The 26,002-nt window shown below is 45.0% G+C and overlaps 1 protein-coding gene across 6 annotated transcripts in view; it reads right to left on the minus strand.

The window, feature by feature from the left end:
- Positions 1-47: 47 nt before the first annotated feature.
- The window catches only part of STPG3 (sperm-tail PG-rich repeat containing 3), a 40,667-nt gene continuing 14,712 nt past the window's right edge, over positions 48-26,002 (minus strand). For 2 of the 6 annotated variants that reach the window (XM_075579180.1, XM_075579182.1), the window contains exons 2-7: positions 12,091-12,155; positions 9,382-9,519; positions 9,064-9,146; positions 5,760-5,880; positions 5,267-5,392; positions 48-508 (exon numbers count right to left, since the gene is read on the minus strand). In XM_075579180.1, the coding sequence (XP_075435295.1) occupies positions 402-508; positions 5,267-5,392; positions 5,760-5,880; positions 9,064-9,146; positions 9,382-9,519; positions 12,091-12,148 (633 nt within the window). In that variant the 5' untranslated portion in view covers positions 12,149-12,155 and the 3' untranslated portion in view covers positions 48-401. The other 4 variants (XM_075579179.1, XM_075579181.1, XM_075579178.1 and 1 more) reach the window with 4 other exon arrangements.

Genomic DNA, 26,002 nt, shown 5'->3' on the forward strand with positions numbered 1-26,002 from the left:
GTCACAAACACTACTTTACCTGTATGATACCCACACCGGCTAGTTTTATTTTGAAATGTGCCAGTATTAGTCTGTAACTTCCCTCCTGCCAAGAGAATAGCATAGAAAGATTTGTGATGCAATATTTATCTTGGCGAGGGTGATGGGTGGGTACCACTTCACCATGCTCCTGTGACGTCACATGCAGTCTTACCTCCATCTCTTGTATGTGTTTAAAGTATCATCTTGGGTTGTTTGAACTCAACACTTCATGTCTACGGCCATTATTAGCCCCCTTTTTTATTTTGTATTTTTTCTTCAATTGTTTCACTATTGTCCTAAAACATATTCTACAGAGCTCACAGATGAAGGTTTCATTGATGCAGTTGGCTGGGTATTACTTAGTGGCAAACAGACCCAGCTCATGTCTTGTTGCCACGCTGCCCTTGGATATAGTACGATGGGGAGTGAGGAGTAACTGCTGAGTAACTCTTCTCCAGTTCATATGCACCTGGTCCTGGGGTTTGGTCTAGAATACAAAACTCTGTGTTGGTTTCCATATTAGGGGTGGATCAAACATTACAGTAAAGGTTATTTAGTAAACATTTGTCTTAAGTTTGCAGCAACCCAGAACCCAAGTCTAAAAGTATTACAATATATTAAAGTTGTCTTAGTTACTTGGAAAGAAGCGGGTTTTGCCAATAGTTTTAGCATAACTGGTGTGCAACAGCCACAATCTTCACAATGTATAATTTGGCACCTAAGCTTTAAAGGTGTGTAGCACCTGTTGTGTTTTTTCATGACTGCTTTGCTGTACAGGCCATTTTTAAGCTGGCGCAAGTTATGGTGCCCATATATAGAGGGTAAAAGGTTGCATGTAGTTAACCAGGTATGTGGCTTAGTCACTGATGGCACAATGAGGTGAATACATTGAAATTGTGGACTTGTGAAATCCATGATATTTGTAGGTCTTTGCTAGTGTCTCTACCCACCATAGCCTTGTTACTGGGCCCCTTAGAATTGAACTTTGCTGATAGAGCCCATAACTGATCTGCTGCAGTATAACCCCTATTCACGTCTGTGAAGCTTTGCTGGCATCATAGGAGCGATAACATCTCTAAATAGTCAGCACTTTGCTTAAACACTGCAACATACTTTTAGTATGACCTAATTTGAAAGCATACACAAGCTGCATCAGCAGTGTCAGGATTGCTGATCTGTTCAGAGAACACATCTGTTGATGGTTGGGAGCGCAGGGAACTTGGTTGGAGGACCTTTTCTCCGGGAGAGGGAAGGCATGGTGCATCAGTCCACATGAAGTGTGGACAGTCGTAAGAGCGGCCAAACTACTGCACATGGATCGTTGGTAACACGTTTTAAGATAAAAGTAAAGCAAATTATTTTTGGGGAAACATCTAAATACATCAGGTGTACTTTATTGTGTATCAGTGCACTTTTGCCGTGGTTGACAGACCCCACTTTTTTTTTTTATGTGGTCTTAAGACACTCCCTTGGGGTTAAACTTAGTTGGCAGATACTCATCCTATATTTGTAATAATATTTATATTGAACCAGATGAAGGCAAACCCCCAGAGGAATGAGCCAATTATGCCTAATGGGGAAAAAATTGTTTCTGATGCCAGCAAAAGATAACATGGTTTTCTTCAAGTGTTAATCCCTTAGTAGACCAGTTGTCCAGCTTGTCATGGTCAACCTTCTAGTTGGGTTATTGGGTGAGGAATGGGGTGGGTGGTTGGGTCTCCTGGGAGTTCTGAGAGAGTTGTTTGCCATAGAAATGCTTTGCTGCTATTGCTTATTTGTAAAGGGCAAATATATTCGGCAGTGTGGTACAGACTTCTGTATATTACATACACACATACAGTGGCGAGTTTGTGAGCCCCTTAGGATTGTCACAGATTTCAAACCTAAAATGTTTAGATCTTCTTCTACGTCATAATAAATTAAAAAAAAAAAAAAAACCTGATCAAGCAAATGACACAAACATGATACTTTTTCAACATTTATTTATCCACAAATGATTAAAAATTCAATATCCGTGTGTGACAAAGTACGGACAGCCGGTCAGTCTCACACTGGTATTGAGGGATTTTGGCACATTCCTCATTACAGAACTGCTTTAACTCAGTGATATTCCTGACGAAGCCGTTACTTCTATGTTGTGAAACGCGTAGTGAGAGTATTCTATTACTTTGAGCTCTGAGGAGAGGCGCTGCAAACAGCTGACGTCAGACGCCCAGGGACGCGATCGAGCAGGGACCGCAGACCGCCTAGGCTGATTATCCACCGACGGCAGCGGGCTAACCTGGGCACAACGGAGGCGGAGCGCCGAGAGCATGCTGTGCGGCTTCCCCCTAGCACTGGATAGTGCTATGTGCCTGTTTTAATCAATTTTGTTGTAAGTGCGCATGCTATATTTTACTATTAATTTTTCGTAACTTAGTTGATCTGTGCTATCTAGTTTTCTTTTCCCTACTATTGGGGTCATTTCCCTCGTGCTGTGGAGGACATCAGATTACACTACATCCACCTTGGAATCACAGCCACAGTTTTGGCCACCACTGCTTTTGAATATCGTTCATCTTGTGAGTAGAGCCACGATTGCAGCTGATATTGGTCTATCATTATACTACTCATACACTTAGATTGTCTGTCTTGTTGTTTTTTTTCCCCCTTACATGCTCCCCCTGGACTTGTGAATCTATCTCAACGTATTGGGACTAGTGAAGACCAGTCTCACTAGAGGGTTTGAGCAGGGAGTTACAAGCTTATTTGTATTTTACTATCACTTTTTTTTTTTTTTATCTTTACCGAGTATACGTTTAATATAATTGTTTATATGCACCTTACATAAGTTTATAGGGTTGCTTGAAATCAGTTCACTATATTAATAGTGATCACCTGTGAGTTGTTCGCGCCTATTATATCACTTTCACACTTGTACTATACATCTCGGATGCACTGACCTTGACCCCTTTATAACACCCTCCTAGTGTCTCAAGTTGTCCCAAATTACCATTTAGATTGTCGGCTCTTTGGGCAGGGACTCCCTTTCCTATTGTTACTTTCATGTCTGAAGCGCATATTCCCATTGTGTTATATTATTAAGTCACGTGTATTACTGCTGTGAAGTGCTATATAAATAACGATATACATACCATCACACTCATACCACCATGCTTAAAGATTGGCATGAGGTTCTTCTGTTCAAACTCCGTGTTTGGATTTCACCAAACATAACGTTTCTCATTGAGGCCAAAAAGTTCTACCTTTGACTCGCTTATCCAGAGCACATTGTTCCAGAAGTCTTGTAGATTATGTGCTCTTTGACGAACGTCTTCAGACCGGCAGCAATGTTCTTTTTAGAGAGCCATGGTTTCCTCCTGGCTATCCTGCCATGAACACCATTCTTGTTTAGTCTCTTTCTGAGAAGTAATGGACACTTAAATTAACAACGTGAGATTGGCCTGCAGATCCTTGGATGTTACTCGGTTCTTTGTCACCTGCAGCATAATTTGCCGTTTTGTTCTTGAAGAGATTGTGGTAGACGACTGCTACTGGGTAAAGTGACTGTGGTCTTGAACTTTCTATATTTGTAGATTATCTGACGGTAAATTGGTAGGGCCCTTTCAAGACTGATGAGCATCAATAACAGCTTTTCTGAGGTCCTCGGAGATTTCTTTTGATCGTGGAATGACATGTTTCCCCACACTTGTATGTTTCTGATCTTTATATAGGGTGGGGCCTCCGAAACTGACCCCTTAAGATCTACCTAATTATTTAAACACTATTCTAATGATCCCCTTTTAATTTAGCTGATAAAACCAGAGTTTCACGTCCTTTTGCACAAACCCTGACTCTTAATTACTCCCTGTCTAGTTCATACATCATTTTGTTTAAAAAGACATTCAAGAAAGTTATCACAGAAAGATTATGGAATTTCCATAATTATCATTGGGGTTCAAACGTTTTCTCGCCACTATATACAAATGAGGTCTGACATGTAAAAACAGATATAAAGAGGTAATGAGGGCCCTTCTCTTGAGAACTTACTATCTAGAGGGAATGAGGGACAATGTTGAAACAAGGTCAAGTGGCTGCTCATTGCAGGATGGAGTGTAGCTCAGGTTGGAATATGGTCCAGCCTGATATCAGGTCCTAATGGGGTTGGAGGAGGGAGGTGTTGGATGATAACGTATGGCACACAGGCTTTTTTGATAAGGTGAGTTTTGAAATATCTGAAAGCTGGGGGGTGAGAGTGTGTGGTAGGGAATTCCAGAAAGGGGGCAGCACGGCAGACATCCTTGTAGAAGAGGCGAATGTAGTGGGCAGAAAGTAGTGAGTGTTCAGTTATGTGTTTAAGGATGGGGGCTGATGTATAATGGGGGGCAGCGTCATTGAGCGCTTTGTAAATCGGGGTTCTACATTGTATTCTAGTGGATATGGTAAGCCAGTGTAGGGATTTTATATATCACCCTTATCCAGGGCGCTGTACATTAGTTAGTAAAATGATAGTGGGGTTACATATGGAACATTTCATGTGGTGGGCATAGAGCAGTTGTTAAGATAGGCATAGTGGAGCGGTGAGTGAGGTAGATGAGTCTGGCAGCAGTATTTTGGATGAGTTGGGATAGGCGGACAAGGGGAATGCCAACTAAGACGGTTGCAGTAGTCCAGGCGGGAAAAGATGAGTCAGTGAATTCAGATTTCAGTTGCATCGTAAGTGAGAAAAGGGCATATCTTGGCGATATTTCAAAGGTGAATATAGCAGGATTTCGCGAGGGGCCGAGTGTGAGGAATGAAGGAGAGATCAGTCAGATATGACCCCTAGACGGCGGGCTGGAGGTGTTGATGAGATTGTGGTGTTATTGACACTGAGTGGGTGTAGGGGTAGCAATAGTAGAGGGGAAAGCGTGTGGGTTCTTGTTTGCCTCTTTGATTTGCAAGGGAGTAGTTAGTGTCCGTTTTAATAGTGCAATATTTTAACCCCTTTTGGTGCCTGGAGGTATTCCTTCACTATTTATTGGAAGTCCATCCCAAATCAAATATTTGGTTACCGTAGGATAATCGAATGGTTTTTATTACATTACACCGTGTATTGTGTTAAGTCCAGTTTGCTGTTCAGAAAATTATCGCAGTTTTCCTGCATTTCACAAAAAGACTGTATACAAGTTATTTATTGTGAATAGATCATTCTTGGTGAGTACTGATGGAAGAGGTGGAAAACCAATGAGCTAGTTACCGAAAGGTCATTACAAAACACACTGACCTTTGTTGGTCCATAGGACAGTCCCGTTTGTTCTGTAGCGCAGGGAATACGCAGGGTGGGTCTGTAACACCCTTTCGTGAGCTTCTGCGCGGTTATACGTGTCGGGCGAAGGATTATTTAGAGCATCTACAGCAACATATAAGATCCAAGATACCAATCAATCACTGGGCAGAGGTCTGAATTGTCAACAGGCTCCCTGCCACCTTCCTTGGAAGAAAGGATCTTTCCAATAGCCCTGAGGACACCTCTATCAAGACTGCCTCTGCCATTGTGGCAATGATCCCCAAGGACTTAATTGCTGCCACTAATGAATGGGGAGGGGAGAACTGATTCATTTGCCCAACATCCTATCCAAAGAATGCTGCCCCTGTGGCCCCACACACCAGATCTATGTCTGTTATACTCCCGTTTTCACAATGCTTGGAGAGAATCCATTAATGTTAATGGCACCAGAAAATGAGTTGGGTTATTTCGATCCGAATGAACTGCTTACCGTTGCTAACCAAGAGCTGTTGGTTGCCTCTCCTGCCAATGGTAAAACTTGGATGCTGGGCCCTGGAAAACTGGTTTGGCCCTAAAGTGGAGGGCGGAGCATAGGAGCATGGAGAAGGCCACTGCGAAGAGCAAGAAACTATTATCAAAATAAAAACATGGTGTAGCCTTCGACCAAGGCTCCTTCTGTTTCATTACTTTCATACGTTAACATTCCAGCTGAAAGGGCTAATATTCAGATGTAGCGAGTGTCAGTCTCCCCTGGTGTGTTATCAAGGGGTATGTGTTATTCTGCTTCAACACTGCCATCCAACCTGGTGGAAACTCTTATATTCGCCATTATAACTGTATATGTTGTGTTATGCAATGTCACGCTATGTCTATAATTTAAGTTGAACAGTAATGAGTAGTTTTGGCTTGTCTTAGGAGGTAATATTTCTTTCTATCTGAGTGAATATCATATGATCACTAAGGCCCCGGTATCTCCGCTGCAACGTGCGCCCGCGAGATTGGCGGCGTGTGCAGCCGATTACCTGGTCTGCAGAAGAGAGACCGGGGGGGGCGTGGCGGGGGAGTGACGGGGGCGCGGCCATGATGTCACCCGGCAGGTTCGCCCTCATTGGCTGAACCGCCGGGGGCGTGCCGTATCGCTCGACGCGAGTCCAGCTCTCAATTCTATTGAGAGCAGGATCAGCTCTCGCCCCAGCGCTGCGGCCCCCCCTCGCAGCGGGCCCGGCGCCATTGAGGGGAGGGCTCTCGTCCGTGCAGCGTCCGCCACAGCAGACGCTGTAGTAGGCAGTGAAAACAAAAAACAAAACTGTGCGCTACTACCTAACTATCTATTAAGTATAAATGTAGAAATATACACAGTGCAGTGACTATACCATCAAATAAGTGATGAAAAATTAATAAAAAATTAAACCACAAATCCCACAGTGAGATAATTATGCATTAAATAATAAATGCCACATAACCGTGTTGGGGATAAGGGCGTCTGCAGCTGTAAACGCAGGGGTGGCTCAGCACCCCACACACACTAAGAGAATGGAAACAAAAGAAAACAGCGCACAACGCCAAATAGTGAAGTAAATTCAACAATATATTATCAAATTAAAAAGGTGGTAATATATCTGCGTAAATGAAAAAGATTGGTAAAAGGCATGTAGTGTGTATCACACTGTTTACCACTCGGCAGCTGTTAGCTGTAGATTCAGGTGCTTGCTTCCCTCTGCTGATGCAGCTCGGTTGATTCTGGGGCAGGACGTCAGTCTTTCACTCCCAAGGGGATTTCCTTTCATGCAGCCAGGTTCAGCAGCTGGTATTGGGGCTGGGTGAAATCGCTCCGGCTTCCTGGCCGATATGGAGCTGCTCCTATACCTCAGCAGGTATATCTTCTGCACAGAGGTAAGACCGCAGCTCACTGGGGTGCCCTCAGCATGCCACGATGCCGCTCCGTCGCGGGACGCTGTGTAGTGACGTCACTGTCTCCACAGCAGTGGTGGATTCAATAGGGAAGTTTGAACAGTCTTACAAAGTCTCTCACAAGTGTCCAAAACAGCACACAGGATGAAATAAAAACAGGACAGGCCAGTACATAGACAAAGGCCAAAATAGGCAGATATAAGGCAATAGAATGTTACATCCAACGCGTTTCGTAGAATTAACTACTTCTTCAGGGAATAATTAGGCCATTACCCAGAGGTCTTATATACCTCACATAGATACCTTATTGGTCAACCAATTAGGAATAGACCAATCATCTATAATAGGTAATGGTCAATGTGATAGGGAAGATGTATAATTTACTTTTTAAAACAACAACTTTATTGACAAAAAAGAACAAAACAATACCTATTTAATATAAACTTACATATAGACAAAACCTAGCATAAATAATTAAAAACATGCTGGAATAAAAGAAACACAATATTAGTTGACTTAAAATAGACACCATCATTACTTGCATAAAAAGATGTAACTAGAAAAAAGCGTGAAATAGAGCAATGAAAGCAGAGATACAGAGATACATATTACACAGCGTCCCGCGACGGAGCGGCATCGTGGCACGCTGAGGGCACCCCAGTGAGCTGCGGTCTTACCTCTGTGCAGAGGATATACCTGCTGAGGTATAGGAGCAGCTCCATATCGGCCAGGAAGCCGGAGCGATTTCACCCAGCCCCAATACCAGCTGCTGAACCTGGCTGCATGAAGGGAAATCCCCTTGGGAGTGAAAGACTGACGTCCTGCCCCAGAATCAACCGAGCTGCATCAGCAGAGGGAAGCAAGCACCTGAATCTACAGCTAACAGCTGCCGAGTGGTAAACTGTGTGATACACACTACATGCCTTTTACCAATCTTTTTCATGTACGCAGATATATTACCCCCTTTTTAATTTGATAATATATTGTTGAATTTACTTCAATATTTGGCGTTGTGCGCTGTTTTCTTTTGTTTCCATTCGCTGTAGTAGGCAGCGGGGTCAAGGCCTAAGGAATGAAGAAGGACTTTGATTTCCTGATTTCAAGGGCTCGTTTTGTTTTGCTGGGATATCATCCACATGTGTCTTCTACGTACGTAGAACTTTGCCTTGGTTTAGTCATCAGTAATACCTGTAAGTAATAATATTAACATACATGTTTTGATTTGTAGGGATGCAAATCATAATGAGATGGAAGTGCTTCAAGGATCTCACTTCAATAGTGTTTACCTTAATCCCTATTAAATATATCGATAAACTGTTTGGAATTGAAAGATGCTATATGAAGCATAACATTACATACATACATACCATAATCTGGAGCCATAAAGGTTATTTTTACATAGTTACATAGTAGAAGAGGTTGAAAAAAGACGTAGGTCCATCAAGTTCAACCTATGCTAAATTTAGACAACAGATACTTTATCCTATATGATTCGGTAAGAATGGACACTTTTTTCTCACTGGTATCTTGTATATGATACTGTTTCTCTGGGTTTATGGGAATTAAAACAGTTCTATACACATAAAAACTATATCAATACCAACATTTTAGGGTCACCTGGCACATTCATTCTAACCTGATGAAAATATAAATTATTAAAATATGTTGGGTGAAGGCACTTCTTGTTTTACGTTGTGTATGGGATTGGTGCACCAAGAATGTAACGCATTATGTTAAGGTTTTGATACAGCAATGAGAAGTCAAAACAACAAATCTAAATGCCCGCAGTGTTGGATATAACCAAAACTATGTTTGTTCACTGTAAGTGGAGTAGAGATAGGGTGTGAGGTGGTTTGAACCAACCAGCTCTACCTTGAACATACCATAGTCTCAAAATGAGTCTTCTTTAAAAAAGGTGTGCTGCTCTGGAACCAAGATGTCTGCCAGGCGGTCCTCCCTCCACCTTCTAGATTAATCAAAGAAATGGGGGTCAGGTACATTCCAGAAGAGTTGGTTATGTCTCCTGTTCTATGCGGTAGGGCTTGCTCTCCTTCACAGAGAACAGAAAGTCTTACAGCACCCGTGCAGGTCGAAGTCATTCAGGTGTCCTTTATCCAATGCGTATAGCATTGGGTTATGGAAGACAACACAAGGTAGGATTTGTTCAGACTGGCCACAGTGTGTTTGCTGTGCTACTTTACCTCTGGGAGGGGTCTTCCTTCCAAATGTATAGCACGGGGTCTCCTTCAAGCCCATGTTTGATGGGGAGTAAGATGTGGGACCAGGGCCGTCCAGGTCCACACACAGAGGAGGCCTGCTACTCATGGCTTCATTCCATGCTGGTGAGATATGGAGACCATCACATCAATAAGTTTGTTTGCACAAAACGCACCCTCTTCAACATCCGCCACTGTTACATAATATTTACATAATGACTGCATGGCGTACAGCAACACGGGAAATAATACTTCTGTAGCCATGAGGCCGTCCCATCGGATTCTGATTCAGTCCGGATCCAAGCAAACTAATTGGGGTACGTTTAACCCCTTCCCTGCCAGCAGGATCAGCTCTGCTCCCTTCGCAGCCAACGTTAAATTAGTACAAAACCAGATAAATGATACCTTTTTTGAAAATAAGAGGCAAAAAAATATTTACAAATTTAGTTTTGAAAGTAAATTTAAAAATAAATAAAAATTTACTCGTTTTGGACGTTGATCCTGAAAGTTTTTGTGAACACTGTAAGGTGAAGCTCAGAGTGGATTTGACTGCACTTAAGTCTGTCTTTAGATCTCTCTTGCTGCTTAATTAAACATGGGGACCTTTGTACTAAGTGTCACAAACAGCTTTTTTTTGGTGCCCGAAAATCTCCTTTTTTAATTTTTTAATTTTTTTTTTAAACTTGTTCTTTATTTGTTTTTTCTACGAAAAATATGGGGCAGGAGGGTACAAAAAATAAAAGGGTAGCAGGTTACTTATAATTTACAAACATACGTATGATACCTTTTATATTAGTGTAGACATAAATAACAGCACTTTAATACAATGCAACAACTACATTTCAAAACTAAAGTGGTCTCACATTTTAATCTGGTCTGTAACTGTTACATACGCATATAACATATATTATTATCTTTAACTGTGCATGGAATGTCTTGTATATAATGTATAACCCTGCTCACTTAATGTAACAATGTATTTGTAACCATGTATCTGTCATCTTAACTCTGTGCCCAGGACATACAGTACTTGAAAAAGAGAGGTAACTCTCAATGTATTAATTCCTGGTAAAACATTTTATAAATACATAAATGAGTGTAGACATAAATAACAGCACTTTAATACAATACAATAACAACAAGCTATACACTGTCAAATGATAAAAGACAGAAAAAGGAGAAAAGAAAAACTTCATTTATAATATGGGTCAAAATGAATTTCAAACACTGAATGTCTATGAAGTCACATAACGACCGTACTTACATATGATGCATATTTTATGAAGGTGAAATTTTAATGTACCATTTATATGTGTGTTTATGTATATATGTGTGTTCTTAACACCTGTGCCTTGTGGAGCAAACAAACATCGTTAATCTGATTACCTTATTATTGGGAGAAGTTTGCCAATCACCAGCACCCTCTTAGTTTTCAGTTATAGGAAACACTATAAAATAAACTTTTCAGGATTTTTTTTTTTTTTAGAAACGGTTTTAAAATTCTTATACCCATTTAATATTAAAAAAAAAAAAAAAGGCAGAAAATAACTATAACATATTAAAACATTCAACATGAATTCAGTGTACATTGCAGGCCAGCTCAGAAGTGCTTACAAACTGTGCTACCTGAGACACGGAGAGCAGCGACTTCCGTCTAGCACGACTCACCTCAGTTACTCCTCTGCAGCCAACTAACCGCCGGCCCTGTCTTGCTGTGAAGGTAACCCCCCTAACCTTACCCGTTAAGTCTTTACCCTAACCTGGTAACTCCTAACCCCTAAAACCCTAACCGTAACACCTTAATCCCTTACCCTAAAAAAAAAGATAAGCCTTAACACTTTACCAAAAAAAAATATAAATCGGAGCGCTTACTCTAAAATCCCAAACAGTAACTCCTTACCCTAACCTATTAACCTTACCCCTTAACCAATAGCCCCTAACGCTATGTCCTTACCCTAACCTGTTAACCCCTTCCCCTAAAACCTCTAACTGTAACACCATAATCACTTACCCTAAAAAGCTAAACCTTAACCCCTTACCATAAAACCCATAATTGGAGCCCTTACCCTAAAATCCCTAAGTGTGACTCCTTACCCACTTACCCTAAAACTCCTAACATTAACCCCTTAATAACTTCCCGGTGAGACGGCCGGCGGTGAGCGCTCCCATTCCATAGTGACGTCCAGGATTTCAGTCAGACCTGACACTGGGATTAGCAAACTTTGTACAATATTTCTGCTTCCGTAAGAGAACGGCAGGGAGAGATTTTGTGCGTAATAAATCCTTCTAACTTTAAAAAATGGAGTGGGAACTTCGTGTTTGTAAATAAACGGAGTAGGGGATATTCCGGGTTTGGAAATAGCGCTGGCACGTCATATTGATTAGATTGTAAGCTCTTCGGAGCAGGGACGCCCTTTCCTAAATATTACTTTTATGTCCGAGCACTTCTTCCCTTTGTGTTATTTATATCTTATTATTTATATGATTGTAACTATTACTGCTGTGAAGCGCTGTGTACATTAATGGCGCTATATCAATAAAGACATACATACATTCATTACACTTTGTCCACTGCTTTAAACAAATAGGCCTTAAGGTGACTAAAGTGTCGCTGGTGATCTGAACATTCATGCGTTTTGTGGAAAGCGGGAGACCACGGGAATCTAGCACCGCCTGTGGTGTGTGGTTACTTACTGACGAGCTTCTGGGGTCTGATGTACGGAAACATATCTCCTGGCGATCCTTTATACATCCTGCCCCTGAAATGAAAGTCAAGTTAGGTAGCAAATAGGGCGTTGGGGAACAATACATGCATGTAACTCCTTCAGCCCGGGGAGTCTGTGGTGTATGTGCCTTCTGAATGTGTGTATATATGTGTGACCCTCACGTATGAGAGAACAGATAAGTATTTAACTATATGATTTGTCATGTTGGGTGTAGCTTTGGGGTTCTCTGTTGTGTGTGTGTGTGTGTGTATCCTAATTGCATTGTGGGGAATAGAAACCAGGATATTTGCAAAAAAGAAAAAGGTTTATTAAACCAATCCCATTGCGTCCAGGGTCCCCCTTATGTGTGTTTTACCCAGTATATTGACAGGCGCAATCCCAATGAGCTCACAATGCATTGCGCTACCAACCCTTACAATTATCCCTAAAGCAAGAATAGCACCTTTTTATCTGGACACACACAACTTGCTTCCACCCTGTAAGGGGACGAGCCAACGCAAGGAGCGGGAACTTTGCCCTTTAGAAGGGCGGGCCCTGCTCGACACGGTGATATCACACGAGAGGGAGGGGCTTAAGGAAGACCAGCCTTTCCATGCATACGCTTATAATGTTTACAAACTTACTCTACAAGAGAAGGTCGGTGCAGTCACAGTGACGGTGAAGAGCTGCACGGGTGCACAGAAAGCCCCAGCGAGCAGATCCTGGGAAGAAAGGTGACGGCGCTCCAGTGGTCTTGGCAAAAAAATGTTTTAGTAGTGCAAGGATCTACGTTTTGGTCCTAGTCTTGTCAAAGGGCCACCCTAGGACCGAAACGTCGATCCTTGTACGTTTGCTTGGCAAAAACCTGTTTTGCCACGGGCACTGGAGCGCTGTCCTCATTCTTCCCAGGATCTACAAACGTATTTAGAATGTTTATTTCCTGCGTGTTTTTAGGGTTCCCAGTTGGCTTCTCCAAAAAATACTGGACACAATGGTGAGAGGTGTGGCACGCTCGACACACACACACCTGTCTCCGCTCCATGCTGTTTCATCCTCTCCTTGACCCCACCCCCCCGGCTCCTGACACTTCCTCCTGATTGGCTGTATTACCCAGCAGCAGCCAATCAGGATGGAGGAAGCTGCCCAGCCCCCCAAGCAACAGCCCTGCTCTCTCCCTGCTCGGGGAAATCCCGCAGGAAAAAACTGCTGCTTTAATTGCGGTTATCCATTTTATTTGAGTGCTATAAAAAGGGATCTGGGAATAAGATAAAGCAGTGCTTCTCTTTGCCATCGCACCTTCACCTCTGGTGAAAGAGTAGATTATTTATTTACAGTATAAATAGGGGAAGCTCGATGCTAACATAAGAACCGGTAATCCCAAAACGTATGCGAATTTTCGGGTTCATGCGATTGAAGCTAATTACAGTACTGTGCAGTATTTTACATTTATTACAAATAAAATTACACAAATATTGTATAGCGCGCGTCTGCGGAGTATTTGAGTGAAGGAGGGGCTCTGATAACAAAACAAGTATGTTTTGTCTCGCGAGAGAAACCGCTTGCGAGAAGAGTTCAGTGGCGCAAATCAAAATGAGAAATTAAATCATTTCAGACAGAAATGTTAATTTTGAGTTACGCGACCAGCCATGGGAAGACATCTATCGCGTAAGTCGAGGGATACCTGGATATTAGTTTCAAATAATACACGTTCATAGTTACATAATTACATAGTTACATAGTAGATGAGGTTGAAAAAAGACATACGTCCATCAATTCCAACCTATGCTAAATATAGACGACAGATACTTTATCCTATATTTGTACTTACAGTATTTGGATCCAGAGAAAGGCAAACAAACCCCCCCCCAGTGAAACATTATCCAACGATAAGGGGAAAATAAATTCCCTCCTGACTCCAAATATTGGCAATCAGATTACTCCCTGGATCAACATCCTTCCCGTGTTTACTTTTTTGGTATATCCCTGTATACCGTTCCTTTCTAAAAAGATGTCCAACCTTTTTTTGAATATATCTATTGTATCTGCCATCACCGTCTCCATGGGTAATGAATCCCACATTTTATCTGCTCTTACTGTAAAGAACCCTTTCCTTTGTTGCTGGTGAAATGTCCTTTATCTTATCCACAAGCAGGATTCTCCTCACCTGAAACAATTGTGAGGACGCACTTTGGAACGGCGCTGTATATACAAAATCAGTAACATGCTTACATTAGCATAATGGAAAAATGTATAAATGATGGATGAGGAGGGGAGGCGGGTGCACTCCTAGTTTCAACCCCCATGGCAGTTTTTATTTAATAAAATCGGGCCGGCTTGATGGCGGCGCCATCTGTGCATATGCCCCTGGCCTCGCGCTCTTCCCCGGCCCAACTTCCGTAATCGCAGTTTACATGTTGTGGTGGTTATATAAACCACAACATTTAAATTGTGATTATCAGAGTTGGGCCGGTGGAAGTGCGCTGGGCCTCTGTAAGCGCCGGCTTCTCCTGCTAGCACCAAATTCACTTGACGACGCAACATCACGTGACGTCGTCCAGTGAGGCAAGGGCAAGCAAGAGGCCGCGCATGTCACGTGATGTCATCACGGCTCCGGAGACGGTTAGAGTCCCCACGCGCACACACAGAGTGCTCCGGGCTCCGTCATACTCCCAGCCGTCCCTGTATCAGTACAATACCTAAACGTTAATATATCTGAGGAATCGCCAAATGGCTATAAAACACATTAGAGATATATAGCAAGGGGACGTGTCTTAGAATAGGTATTCTATGATACATTAGTGGTTGTTTTGTACTACTATTTAGTGCAATACATGAAACACTATTCTAATGCTTTTGTACTATAGAGGTTCTTCTGGGCATCCCTGAAGGGTTCCCTGCAATTTTCAGGTCATTTTGAAAATTGTACCACATACAGAAGAATTTACAATGCATCTGATCTCAGACGCGCTATTAGAGAGGGTTGGGGTTCCTTACAATGCATCTGATTTCAGACGCGCTATTAGAGAGGGTCGGGGTTCCGTACAATCCATCTGATCTCAGACGCGCTATTAGAGAGGGTTGGGGTTCCTTACAATGCATCTGCTCTCAGACGCGCTATTAGAGAGGGTCGGAGTTCCTTCCAATGAATCTGATCTCAGACGCGCTATTAGAGAGGGTTGGGGTTCCTTACAATGCATCTGATTTCAGACGCACTATTAGAGAGGGTCGGAGTTCCTTCCAATGAATCTGATCTCAGACATGCTATTAGAGAGGGTTGGGGTTTCTCATAATTTCACAATATAATTATACAGTAGGGGTTCTTAACCAAAAAAAAGGTTAAAAAAAAAAAGTTAAAAAAAACCACTGGCTAAACTGTACCTGACAATTCTGGGGATCAGAAGTTGTTATAGGCCTTACACAAATTAAACAAAAGTCTTTGGCCACAGTTGGCTTGGTGGGACTATCATTTAGTGTAAGTAATTATATTCCATTTAATTGATATTGGTCCAAAAGTCTAAAAACTCACTAAGTTTAGCTGATAATTGTAGATCTGCCAAAGTGGCCCTTCGGGCAGTTTTTCGGCAAAAATCCTTTTAACTTCCATGGGGATTATCGGCCCTTAGTCCTTTGACCTTGACATGGTCGTGTGGGGGAACCAGGACATGTTCCACAACCAGCCAAGATAAGGCAAATAACACAATTTCTTATTTGAATGTTTATGAAGGGATTAGTCAAAATCAGTGGGGTTTTGTGTAGGGTAAAATGTTCCGGAACCTTAAACAACGAGAAATGAATTTACATCTGAACTACAATAAATTATTCAGCTTTAAATAAAGAAATGTGATGGGGAAAAAAGCATTTATCTGCTCCTACTGAGTATTCCAGCCCCCTTAATAATCACTATGGGTTATTCATTAAACTGCAATAGTGCCGGTTGGGGCACTAGCACAGTTTAAAAAAAAACAAACAAACCTTTATGTAGTTCATTACTGATCCCTAATGGTTCTGGAACTAACTTCCCCTAAAAATTGGGTTAAAATAATGGGGTCGGTTAGGATAATGGGTAAACAGATGAACGTGCAAAAGTTTCAGTACAATAAATTAGCACTACCCCTGCTGGCAATGGCTTCCCTCTGGCACTGTAGGGATTAGGGCAATGCAACCCAAAACATACCAGCTACCTACTAAGGGGCTTAGTCTATATCCGCCAAGAGGCGACCAACCACCGCCTCAACGGGATAAGCCTCTAAATTTAGATCATGTTACCTGTCTGTGTGGCAACATAGTAGCCACAATACAGGACTAAGGGTAAACATTGTTACCTGTAAAAGGGGAAGTCCCTTGTAGGATTAGAGTGAACTAGCGCTGGTGGATTTGTTAATGAGTCAAATTGACACCATTGTAAAAAAAAAATTATCAGATGAGTTTTAAAAACAACAACAAAAAAGTTAACCGTTTAATGCCTCCTCAATAACTAAAAAGGTGGCAGTGTTTATACGATCTTTCCCCAGTCTCTCTCATGGCGGTTTACAAACGGCAGGTGAACTGTTCATCCAGGTTTGTACAAACTGTTCTCGAGGGCGTCGACCCGGGATATCTGTCATCGATGATAGTGGGAGGAGACCTAAACATGGTCTTAAACCCCACCGAGGACAGATCGACCGCAATGGGTCCTCCCCGTACAACCCACTCCCAGATCAAAGGGAAAAGGTTTAAGGGAATCCTGAGCGAGTTTTCACTGGTGGATGTATGGAGATCCCAGCATCAGGGTCAGAGAGACTACACCTTCTACTCAGCACCTCACCAGACCTACTCTCGAATAGACCACTTTCTGACCACCAAAAATGTGTTGGCGGCGGCCATTGGCTCAGACATTGGCCCAATTACTTGGTCCGACCACGCCCCGATCACCCTGACCCTATCAATCCCCTTCGAAAAAACAACAAATTACTCTTGGAGACTAAATGACTCATTACTAAACCATCCTGAGATAGAAAGGGAGATTAGATCCTCACTTAAGGATTATTTCTTTTTCGACACAGGATCAGTTTCCTCCCCAGCAATCCTATGGGAAGCCCATAAGGCACCCATTAGAAGGAAATTTATTTCCATTGGGTCCCACAGGAAAAATGTCCGCCAAAAGCTAATCAAGGAGCTCAAAGATAACATCAAAACAATAGAACAAACCCATAAAGCTAACCCCTCAAAAAAAATATATAAAACATTGCTAACAGCTAGAACAAAACTTAGACAAATCCAGCTGGAGGATGTTGAGAAGGCCCTCAAATGGACCAATCAACAATATTATGACAAGGGTAACAAGGCTGACAGACTCTTGGCCAGTAAACGGAGAGGGGTACAAAAAAGATCCCAAATAACGGCGATCAAGAGTAGGTCTGGTGAAATACAATATAGTGACAGCAAAATCTCAGCAGAATTTACAAAATACTATACTGAACTCTATAACCTAAGATCTAAAAACGGCCGACCTGAACCGATAGCTACTGAATTAATAAAGCAATATTTAGACAAATGTCAACTCCCCACGTTAACGGAGGAGGAAAACTCAGTCCTCAATGCTGAGATTTCAAAAGAGGAACTGGAAGAGGAGGTCAAATCACTAAAAATTACTAAGTCTCCTGGCCCTGACGGTTTCACCAATGTCTACTATAAGAGATTCTTGCCCACACTATCCACGCATCTATTAAAAACATTCAATCATTTTATGGAAGGGAACCAAATCCCCCCATCAATGTCCCTTGCCAACCTAGCTATTATACATAAGGAAGGCAGAGACCCGATGCAATGTGGAAGCTATCGTCCAATCTCCCTTCTCAACAGTGACCTCAAATTATATAGTAAAATACTTGCAAATAGATTAAACCCCATCTTACCGAGATTAATAAATATTGACCAAGTAGGATTTGTCGCGGGCAGGCAAGCCTCAGACAACACTCGGAAGATAATCAACATTATTGATCATGTCCACCTCACAGGAACCAAAGCACTACTTTTGAGCCTAGATGCAGAGAAGGCGTTCGATAGAATAGATTGGCTATTCCTGGACCACACTATGCGCAAATTTGGCTTCAAAGACGCATATCTAGAAGGGGTCCGTAGACTATACCAAAACCCGTCAGCAACGGTAAAATTGCCAGGGGGCAGTAACCAGAGATTCGAGATCACGAATGGAACTCGGCAGGGATGCCCCCTGTCCCCTCTCCTCTTCGCACTAACCATAGAACCCCTAGCATCAGCAATACGAACCAATATAGACATCCAAGGAATAGAAATTGGGCACAGGCAGCATAAAATACCCCTATTTGCAGATGATGTCATATTAACCCTCTCCAAACCCCAAACCTCCCTACCCAACCTTCAAAAAGAACTCCGGGAGTTTGGAAGAATCTCAGAGTACAAAATTAATAGTGACAAGTCCGAAGCCCTGAATCTAAGCCTGCCAGAGCCAGAGGTGAAACTCCTCAAACTAAACTTTAATTACCGTTAGAGCTCCTCTTGTATCAAATATCTGGGAGTCAAGATATCGAGGACCTACCAATCCCTATATCAACATAATTATCCAGCCCTGTTTCGGAAAATCAAACAAGATCTAGATAAATGGGGAGGATATCAGATATCATGGATCGGGAGAATGATCTCGGTTAAAATGAATATACTCCCTAGATTACTATACTACTTCCAGACTCTCCCGGTCCACATCCCTGGCTCAGAATTGAAGAACATCCAAAAACTAATTTTCCACTTTATTTGGTAGGGTAAAAAACCCAGAGTCACCAGAACAGTTCTTTTGGCCTCAAGGGGGAGAGGAGGACTTGGAGTCCCAGACATCACAAGATACTACCAGGCCACCCAATTGCGACAGGTAGTAGTCTGGAACGCTAACCCAAACCAATACTGCTGGCTAGATATAGAAACGTACTATGCCGGGACGCCTTCACTGCCGGCTTGCCTTTGGTCCCTGAGCAGGGAGGACATGCAGAATAGTAAATTCAAATTAGGCCCGATGAGACACACATGGGAGACCTGGATGAAATGCAAATTTAAGTTTAAGCTCACAGTACCTCATTCTCAACTTACACCAATTTATAAAAATCCAAAATTCCCACCTGGATGTGAGCCCAGACAATTCGATCAATTTGAAACAAAAAACATCAAGGTAGTTGCCGACCTCCTGAGTTTTGGGCAGTTCCTGAGTTTCCAAAGTTTACAAACCAAATATGAAATAGTAGGGTTGAACGTCTTCAAATACCTACAAATGCGACATTTTATTCAAACATTATCCCCAACGTTGGAATTTCCCCCTCTCACTGGTTTCGAGCGGCTCTGTACAGAAACAGGCCACCAGAAAGGTCTCATAACGCAAATTTGTGCAGAACTGGAGAGGGCCATAGAAGCCCCCACACACGACTATATGCTACATTGGGCAGCAGAACTGAATATAGATATAGACCGAGAGGATTGGGAAAGTATTTGGGAAACAGCCTCAGGAACTTCCATATGTACCACAATCAAAGAAAACATATATAAAATACTGTTTCGCTGGTATCGTACCCCAGTTAGAATAAATCAAATCTACCCCCTGGCTTCCGATCTATGTTGGAGAGGCTGGGTCAAAAGGGGGACATGGCCCATATCTGGTGGACATGTCCAGAAATTTAGAAATACTGGGAAACTATACAAAATTTAATAAAAGAGGTCACAGACCTCACAATACCCATTGACCCGCTGACCTACCTGTTGGCCAAGCCCTTAGAAATACTGGACCGACCAACAGGCAAATTAGTCTCCTTCATTCTCACAGCGGCTAGGTGTGCGGTGGCAGCCGCCTGGAAGAAGGTGTCTCCCCCCTCTAAACAAACAGTAAAAAAAAGGGTTCAGGAGGTGATGGAAATGGAGAGACTGTCAGCCTTTTTGAAAAGGTCCACTGCCTCTTTCTATAAGACATGGGACTCATGGTTGACCCAAATGGCACTCCAGCGCTGAAACACCTCATAACAATAGAAAAGGAATCAAGACAGAACAGGGACTCGAGTAATGGAAGCTGAGGAGAAGGCAATGCCCCCCCCCTCTCCACCCTCTCTACCCCCTCTTTTCCCTTTTCTGTTTCTACACTCACGCCACCCCTGCAGACCCCCGAGTGTCAGGGGAACGTTGAGGCTTTTCCCTAACAAACACCAACACCAACAAAAAGTGAAAAACTTGTATTAGGCCAAAATATTTTATGTACCTGTAATTTTGTGAAATGTACTAATGCCTAATAAAAAACTTTGAAGCAAAAAAAACATGTCACTGGAATGACTTCACTTTGGCCCTAGGCAGGAGTGCCCCTTTAAACAAGATTGTAACTACCAGCTGTAACGCAGGCACTGTTCCTTAGCGACGTCCCTGCGAGGCGCTGTGTGAGCACTTCTTTGTAGGTAGGCTTTTGCTAGAAACTTGGTCAACTTCTTCTCAAAATCCATCATCGTTTAACGTCTTCAAAGTAGAGAGACAGGGATGATACGTTGACGTGAGTAGTGAATAAGCCTGTTCTGTGACATCATAAAGTAGCGCATTCTATGTATTGCTTAACACAGGGGTGGCCAACTCCAGTCCTCAGGTCTTCAGGATATCCCTGCTTCAGCACAGGTCAAAGACTAAGCCGCTGATTGAGCCGCCTGTGCTGAAGCAGAGATATCCTGAAAACCTGACCTGTTGGTAGCACTTGAGGTCTGGAGTTGGCCACCCCTGGCTTAACACATTATTCTGTAACCTTCATTTTATTCTGTAAAACCCGCATAATATAGTAACACTTTTCTACCACAAGCTGCCGTTTATTTTTTACATTTTTTTCCCTTTAATATGTGCATCAATACAATCCACACAAAGATAAGTAATTAGCTAAGTTGCTGATCGATCAGCGAAGATTCGGCTCGGGGTTCACTAAATGGCTGCAAAGGAGTATTGAATCAGTATCTAAGGCTGCGGTCCCAGTACAGCCTGTGCGCACGGCGCGGCGTGCACTGTGCGTGTAAGCACCGCCCCTCAATGGGGCTGGGCCCACTACGCACCGTCACGCAGAAGGTGCAGCCGCGCTGCAGGGTTTTTCCCAACTCATTAAAATTGAGTTTACTCCTAGCGACGGAGGCGTGGCCACGCCCCCACCGGCGGTTTACCCAATGAGGGCGAAGCAGCCGCGAGACGTAATGGCCACGCCCCCGCAAATCCCCGACCACGCCCCCTCCCGTCGCAAGATTCTCCTCTCCTCACAGACCGCAGATCGCGGTTAGCGCTGTGACATGCGCCGCCCCCCCCCCCCCGCCGGGCACGCGTGTCACAGACATTACTGGGACCGCAGCCTAAAAGAAAGAGATACCGGCGCCTAATAAGTCCAATTAGGTGTTAGTCCTGGATATTCAGATGGAATAGTTCAAGTCCCAATGATGACAGCTTGTAATCAAGGGTTGATCAGATGTAAATTCCTCCGTATAGTGTGGAACATGAAATGAAAAGAACACAGAATTTAGTGCAACACAGCTAACAAAAAATCTTCACAGACATAGACTCACAAACCAGCACAGACAAGACACACAAACGCAAAGTTGAAAATAAAAATTGTTTAATACAACTATAAAATAATACAATGTGGAACGATGAGACACTGATGGAGCCAATCCGGTGGAGTCAAACTGAAAAGCTACTCACAGGACGGCTCTAGAACACAGGCAATGAGCGCCGAATAGGCGGATGTAATCTGTCCTCTCTGGGCTAAGAAGTTGAAGTAACCGCAACGTTCCTCCATGCACCGTGCTCCTCGAAACCGGAAGTGACGTCACCGGATACCAGATACCGGATGCTCCGTCACAGGTAGGCGGGACTCTCGGCGGGATTTTTGAGCGGAGGTTCTTCTTAATTCAGCTCCAGAGGATCAGCACTCAGCACTCAGTTCTCTTGACGTCAAATCGTCCAGCAGTAATGAAAAACCCTACGCGTTTCGTGCGCTTGCGCACACTTCCTCAGGGGATATATGAGTCATGTCAGTGGTGCCCTAGTATATATCCATGAGACTGATCTGATTGGCCAATCAATTAAGACATTTCTTAAAGTGATACCTACTTCACACTTGATGTACAGAACACTGACATTTGAACAGCTTTGCATAAACAGAAAACATAAAAAAACAATGTACAACAATTATCTACACATAACAACATAAAACAACCATAAAACTGATAGAATAAGAATAAACTATCAGAACAAATGTTTGCATGTACTTCAACACAATGACGTCATAATATTATAAAAAGGCTCCTAATTCAAAGTCAATATTAAGACCTCTTGGAGAGAGTGTCTGTAATTCAGAGATCCAGTATTCCTCACGCACATGGCATCTCTGCAGCCTATTCCCACCTCTTATACTGGCTTGGATGGTCTCAATAGCCTGACACATGAACCCCTTGGGATTTTGATTATGATGTGCGAGGAAGTGGTGGGTCACACTATGGGGGACTAACCCCTTTTTAATGTTGTATATATGCTCGTATATCCTCTGTTGGAACGTTCTACTTGTTCGCCCGACATATTGTAAGCCACAAGGGCATTGGAGTAAATATATCACATATGTTGTGTGGCAGTTAATAAATGACCTAATAGGGTAAATATTATGAGTTACATTAGATCTAAATGTCTTGGTAGTACGGCTATGTGAACATGCAAAACATTTTGTACATTTAAAAAACCCTTTTTCTAACTTAGCAGTTTGTTTGGACTAGTTTAGTGGGCAACTTGGAGCCAATTTAGATTTTACATTTGTGGCCTTTGTAAAGATGATAGTAGGTTTAGGAGGGAGAATTTCGGCTAGGGTATTATCCCTTAGGAGAATTGGCCAGTACTTGTTAATAATCTCCTTAATCTTTGGTGCCATCTCATTATATTGTGTAATGAATGGCAACATGTGATGAAATTAATTTTTTGGATCTTTTTTCTTGTATTTAAGCAGATGATCCCTTTCCAGATTTGTTACCTTTTCTATTGCTTCATCTAAAAGTCTCTCTGGATAGTTTCTATCAACGAATTTCCGCTTAAGTTCCTCAGCCTGAGACGCAAAAGTCTCAACATCTGAGCAATTGCGTCTCAGGCGGAGGAACTGACCCCTTGGAATATTTCTAATCCATAATGGGTCATGTGAGCTGTCAGCCCTTAAATAGGTATTAGCCTGCACCGGCTTGAAGAATGTTTTGGTGTGTAGTGTGTTGTTAGTGATATAAATCTCCCCAAGCACCTATCATCGTCATCATCATCATCCTCATATCTCCTCCAGCACCCCTCATCAATCTCTCCCAGCACCCCTCATCATCCTCATATCTGCCCCAGCACCCCATCATCCTCATATCTCCCCCAGCACCCCTCATCATCCTCATATCTCCCCCAGCACTCATCATCTTCATATATCTTCCCCAGCACCCCTCATCCCCATATTTTCCCCTGCACCCCTCATCATCAACCTGTGCGAGACTCACCCTCTATCTCACACCCCCATCTCTCCCCCTCCCCCTAACACACAATACCCCCTTGCAGACCACACACATCTCACCCCCCCTGCACCTCACCTCACTCTCCCCCCTGCATCTCACATCACATCCCTGCACCTCCCCCCCTGGCACCTCACCTCCCTCCCTGGCACCTCACCCCCCCCCTTGCACCTCACCCCACCCTTGCACCTCACCTCCCCCCCTGGCACCTCACCCCCCCTGCACCTCACATCACTCCCCTGCACCTCACCTCACCCCCTTGCACCTCCCCTCCCCCCTTTGTACCTCCTCTCCCCCCCCTGCACCTCACCTCCCCCCCTGCAACTCACCTCCCTCCCCCTGCACCTCACCTCATTCCCCTGCACCTCACCTCATTCCCCTGCACCTCACCTCCCCTCCCCCTTGCACATCACCTCCCCCCCTTGCACCTTACCCCCCCTTGCACCTAACCTCCCCCCCTGCACCTAACCTCCCCCCTGCACCTCCCCTCCCCCCCTGCACCTCACCTCATTCCCCTTGCACCTCACCTCATTCCCCTTGCACCTCACCTCATTCCCCTTGCACCTCACCCCCCCCCCTGCACCTCACCTCATTCCCCTTGCACCTCATTCCCCTTGCACCTCACCTCCCCCCCTGCACCTCACCCCCCCCTGCACCTCACCTCCCCCCCCTGCACCTCACCTCATTCCCCTTGCACCTCACCTCCCCCCCTGCACCTCACCTCCCCCCCTGCACCTCACCTCCCCCCCCTGCACCTCACCTCCCCCCCCTGCACCTCACCTCCCCCCCTGCACCTCACCTCCCCCCCCTGCACCTCACTCCCCTGCACCTCCCCTCCCCCTTGCACCTCACCCCCCACCTTGCACCTTACCCCCCCTTGCACCTCACCCCCTCCCCTTGCACCTCCCCCCTCCCCTTGCACCTCACCCCTCCCCCTTACACCTCACCCCTCCCCCTTACACCTCACCCCCCTCCCCTTGCACCTCACCCTCCCTCCCCCTTGCACCTCCCCCCCTCCCCCTTGCACCTCCCCCCCCTTGCACCTCACCTCCCCCCCCTTGCACCTCACCTCCCCCCCCCCTTGCACCTCACCTCCCCCCAACGGCACCTCACGGAGCAGGCAGGACTAGAACACTCATGCAGTCCTGAGAGCAGGCTCGAGGAGGAGGAGGGGGAGAGCGGGCTCGCGGCTCCCGGGCGGGAGAGGAGGGGGCTCGTGGCTCCCGGGCGGGAGTGGAGGGGGCTCGCGGCTCCCAGGCGGGAGAGGGGGGGGCTCGCAGCTCCCGGCGGGAGAGGGGGGGCTCGCGGCTCCCGGGCGGGAGAGGAGGGGGCTCGCGGCTCCCGGGCTGGAGAGGAGGGGGCTCGCGGCTCCCGGGCGGGAGAGGAGGGGGCTCGCGGCTCCCGGGCGGGAGAGGGGGGGGCTCGCGGCTCCCGGGCGGGAGAGGGGGATTGTGGCTCCCGGGCGGGAGAGGAGGGGACTCGTGGCTCGCGGCCGGGAGATGAGGGGGGGGCTCGCGGCCGGGAAATGAGGGGGGGGCTCGCGGCCGGGAGATGGGGGGGGGGGGCTCGCGGCTGGGAGAGGAGGGGAGGGGATAGCGGCTCGCGGCCGGGAGAGGAAGCGCGGGAGGGAGGAGGGGGGGGAAAGCAGCCGCGGGCTGCACAATGAGTGAAGGCAGGCCGCATGCAGCCCGCGGGCCGCGTGTTGTGCAGGTTTGCCGAAGAGTGAGAAGTGGGTGAGAATAAGCTCTGTGCTTCCTCGTAGAGTGAGAATAAACAGCTCGGTGCTTCCTCGGTGTAAGGAATCGGGGACCACGTCCCCTGTGACGTGACCTCTCCTTACCCACTACCAGTGCTGCAGCTGCCGCTGCCCCCCATCGCTACCCTTGCCGCCGCGCGGCACTTACCGCTACTCACGCCGCGGCCGCCATCTTGGATTCTCACACCGGTGTTACAGAACGCGCATCTATCCCTGGCACTTGTAACACGCGCGCCATGCCTGCCTCCGCCCCTGCTCGGCACGGGAGTCCTTGCCACGCCCCCTGCACTCTCAGCTGAGCCCTGTTACTCCCAGCCTCTCAGGAGCTGCTCCTCGTCACGCCCCCGTCCGGATTGGTGGATACCGCTTTAAATACCCTGCACTGTCACTTCCTCCTTGCTCTGCATAGCTCCTTGCTTTCTGTGTAGCCTGGAAACTGTGTCGTGCTTCCTTTTGTCTTTACTCCTGCAGATTTGTACCGGCTTGTCTGACTACCTTCTCTGGCTCCTGACTTCGGCTTACCCATCACGATTCTTACCTCTCAGACCCTCGGACACAGAAACAGATTTGACTACGGAACTCTCTATACTCCTGAACTCGGCAAGTACAGCGAC

Source organism: Ascaphus truei, chromosome 21 (genome assembly GCF_040206685.1).
Source record: "Ascaphus truei isolate aAscTru1 chromosome 21, aAscTru1.hap1, whole genome shotgun sequence".
NCBI classification, from domain to species: Eukaryota; Metazoa; Chordata; class Amphibia; order Anura; family Ascaphidae; genus Ascaphus; species Ascaphus truei.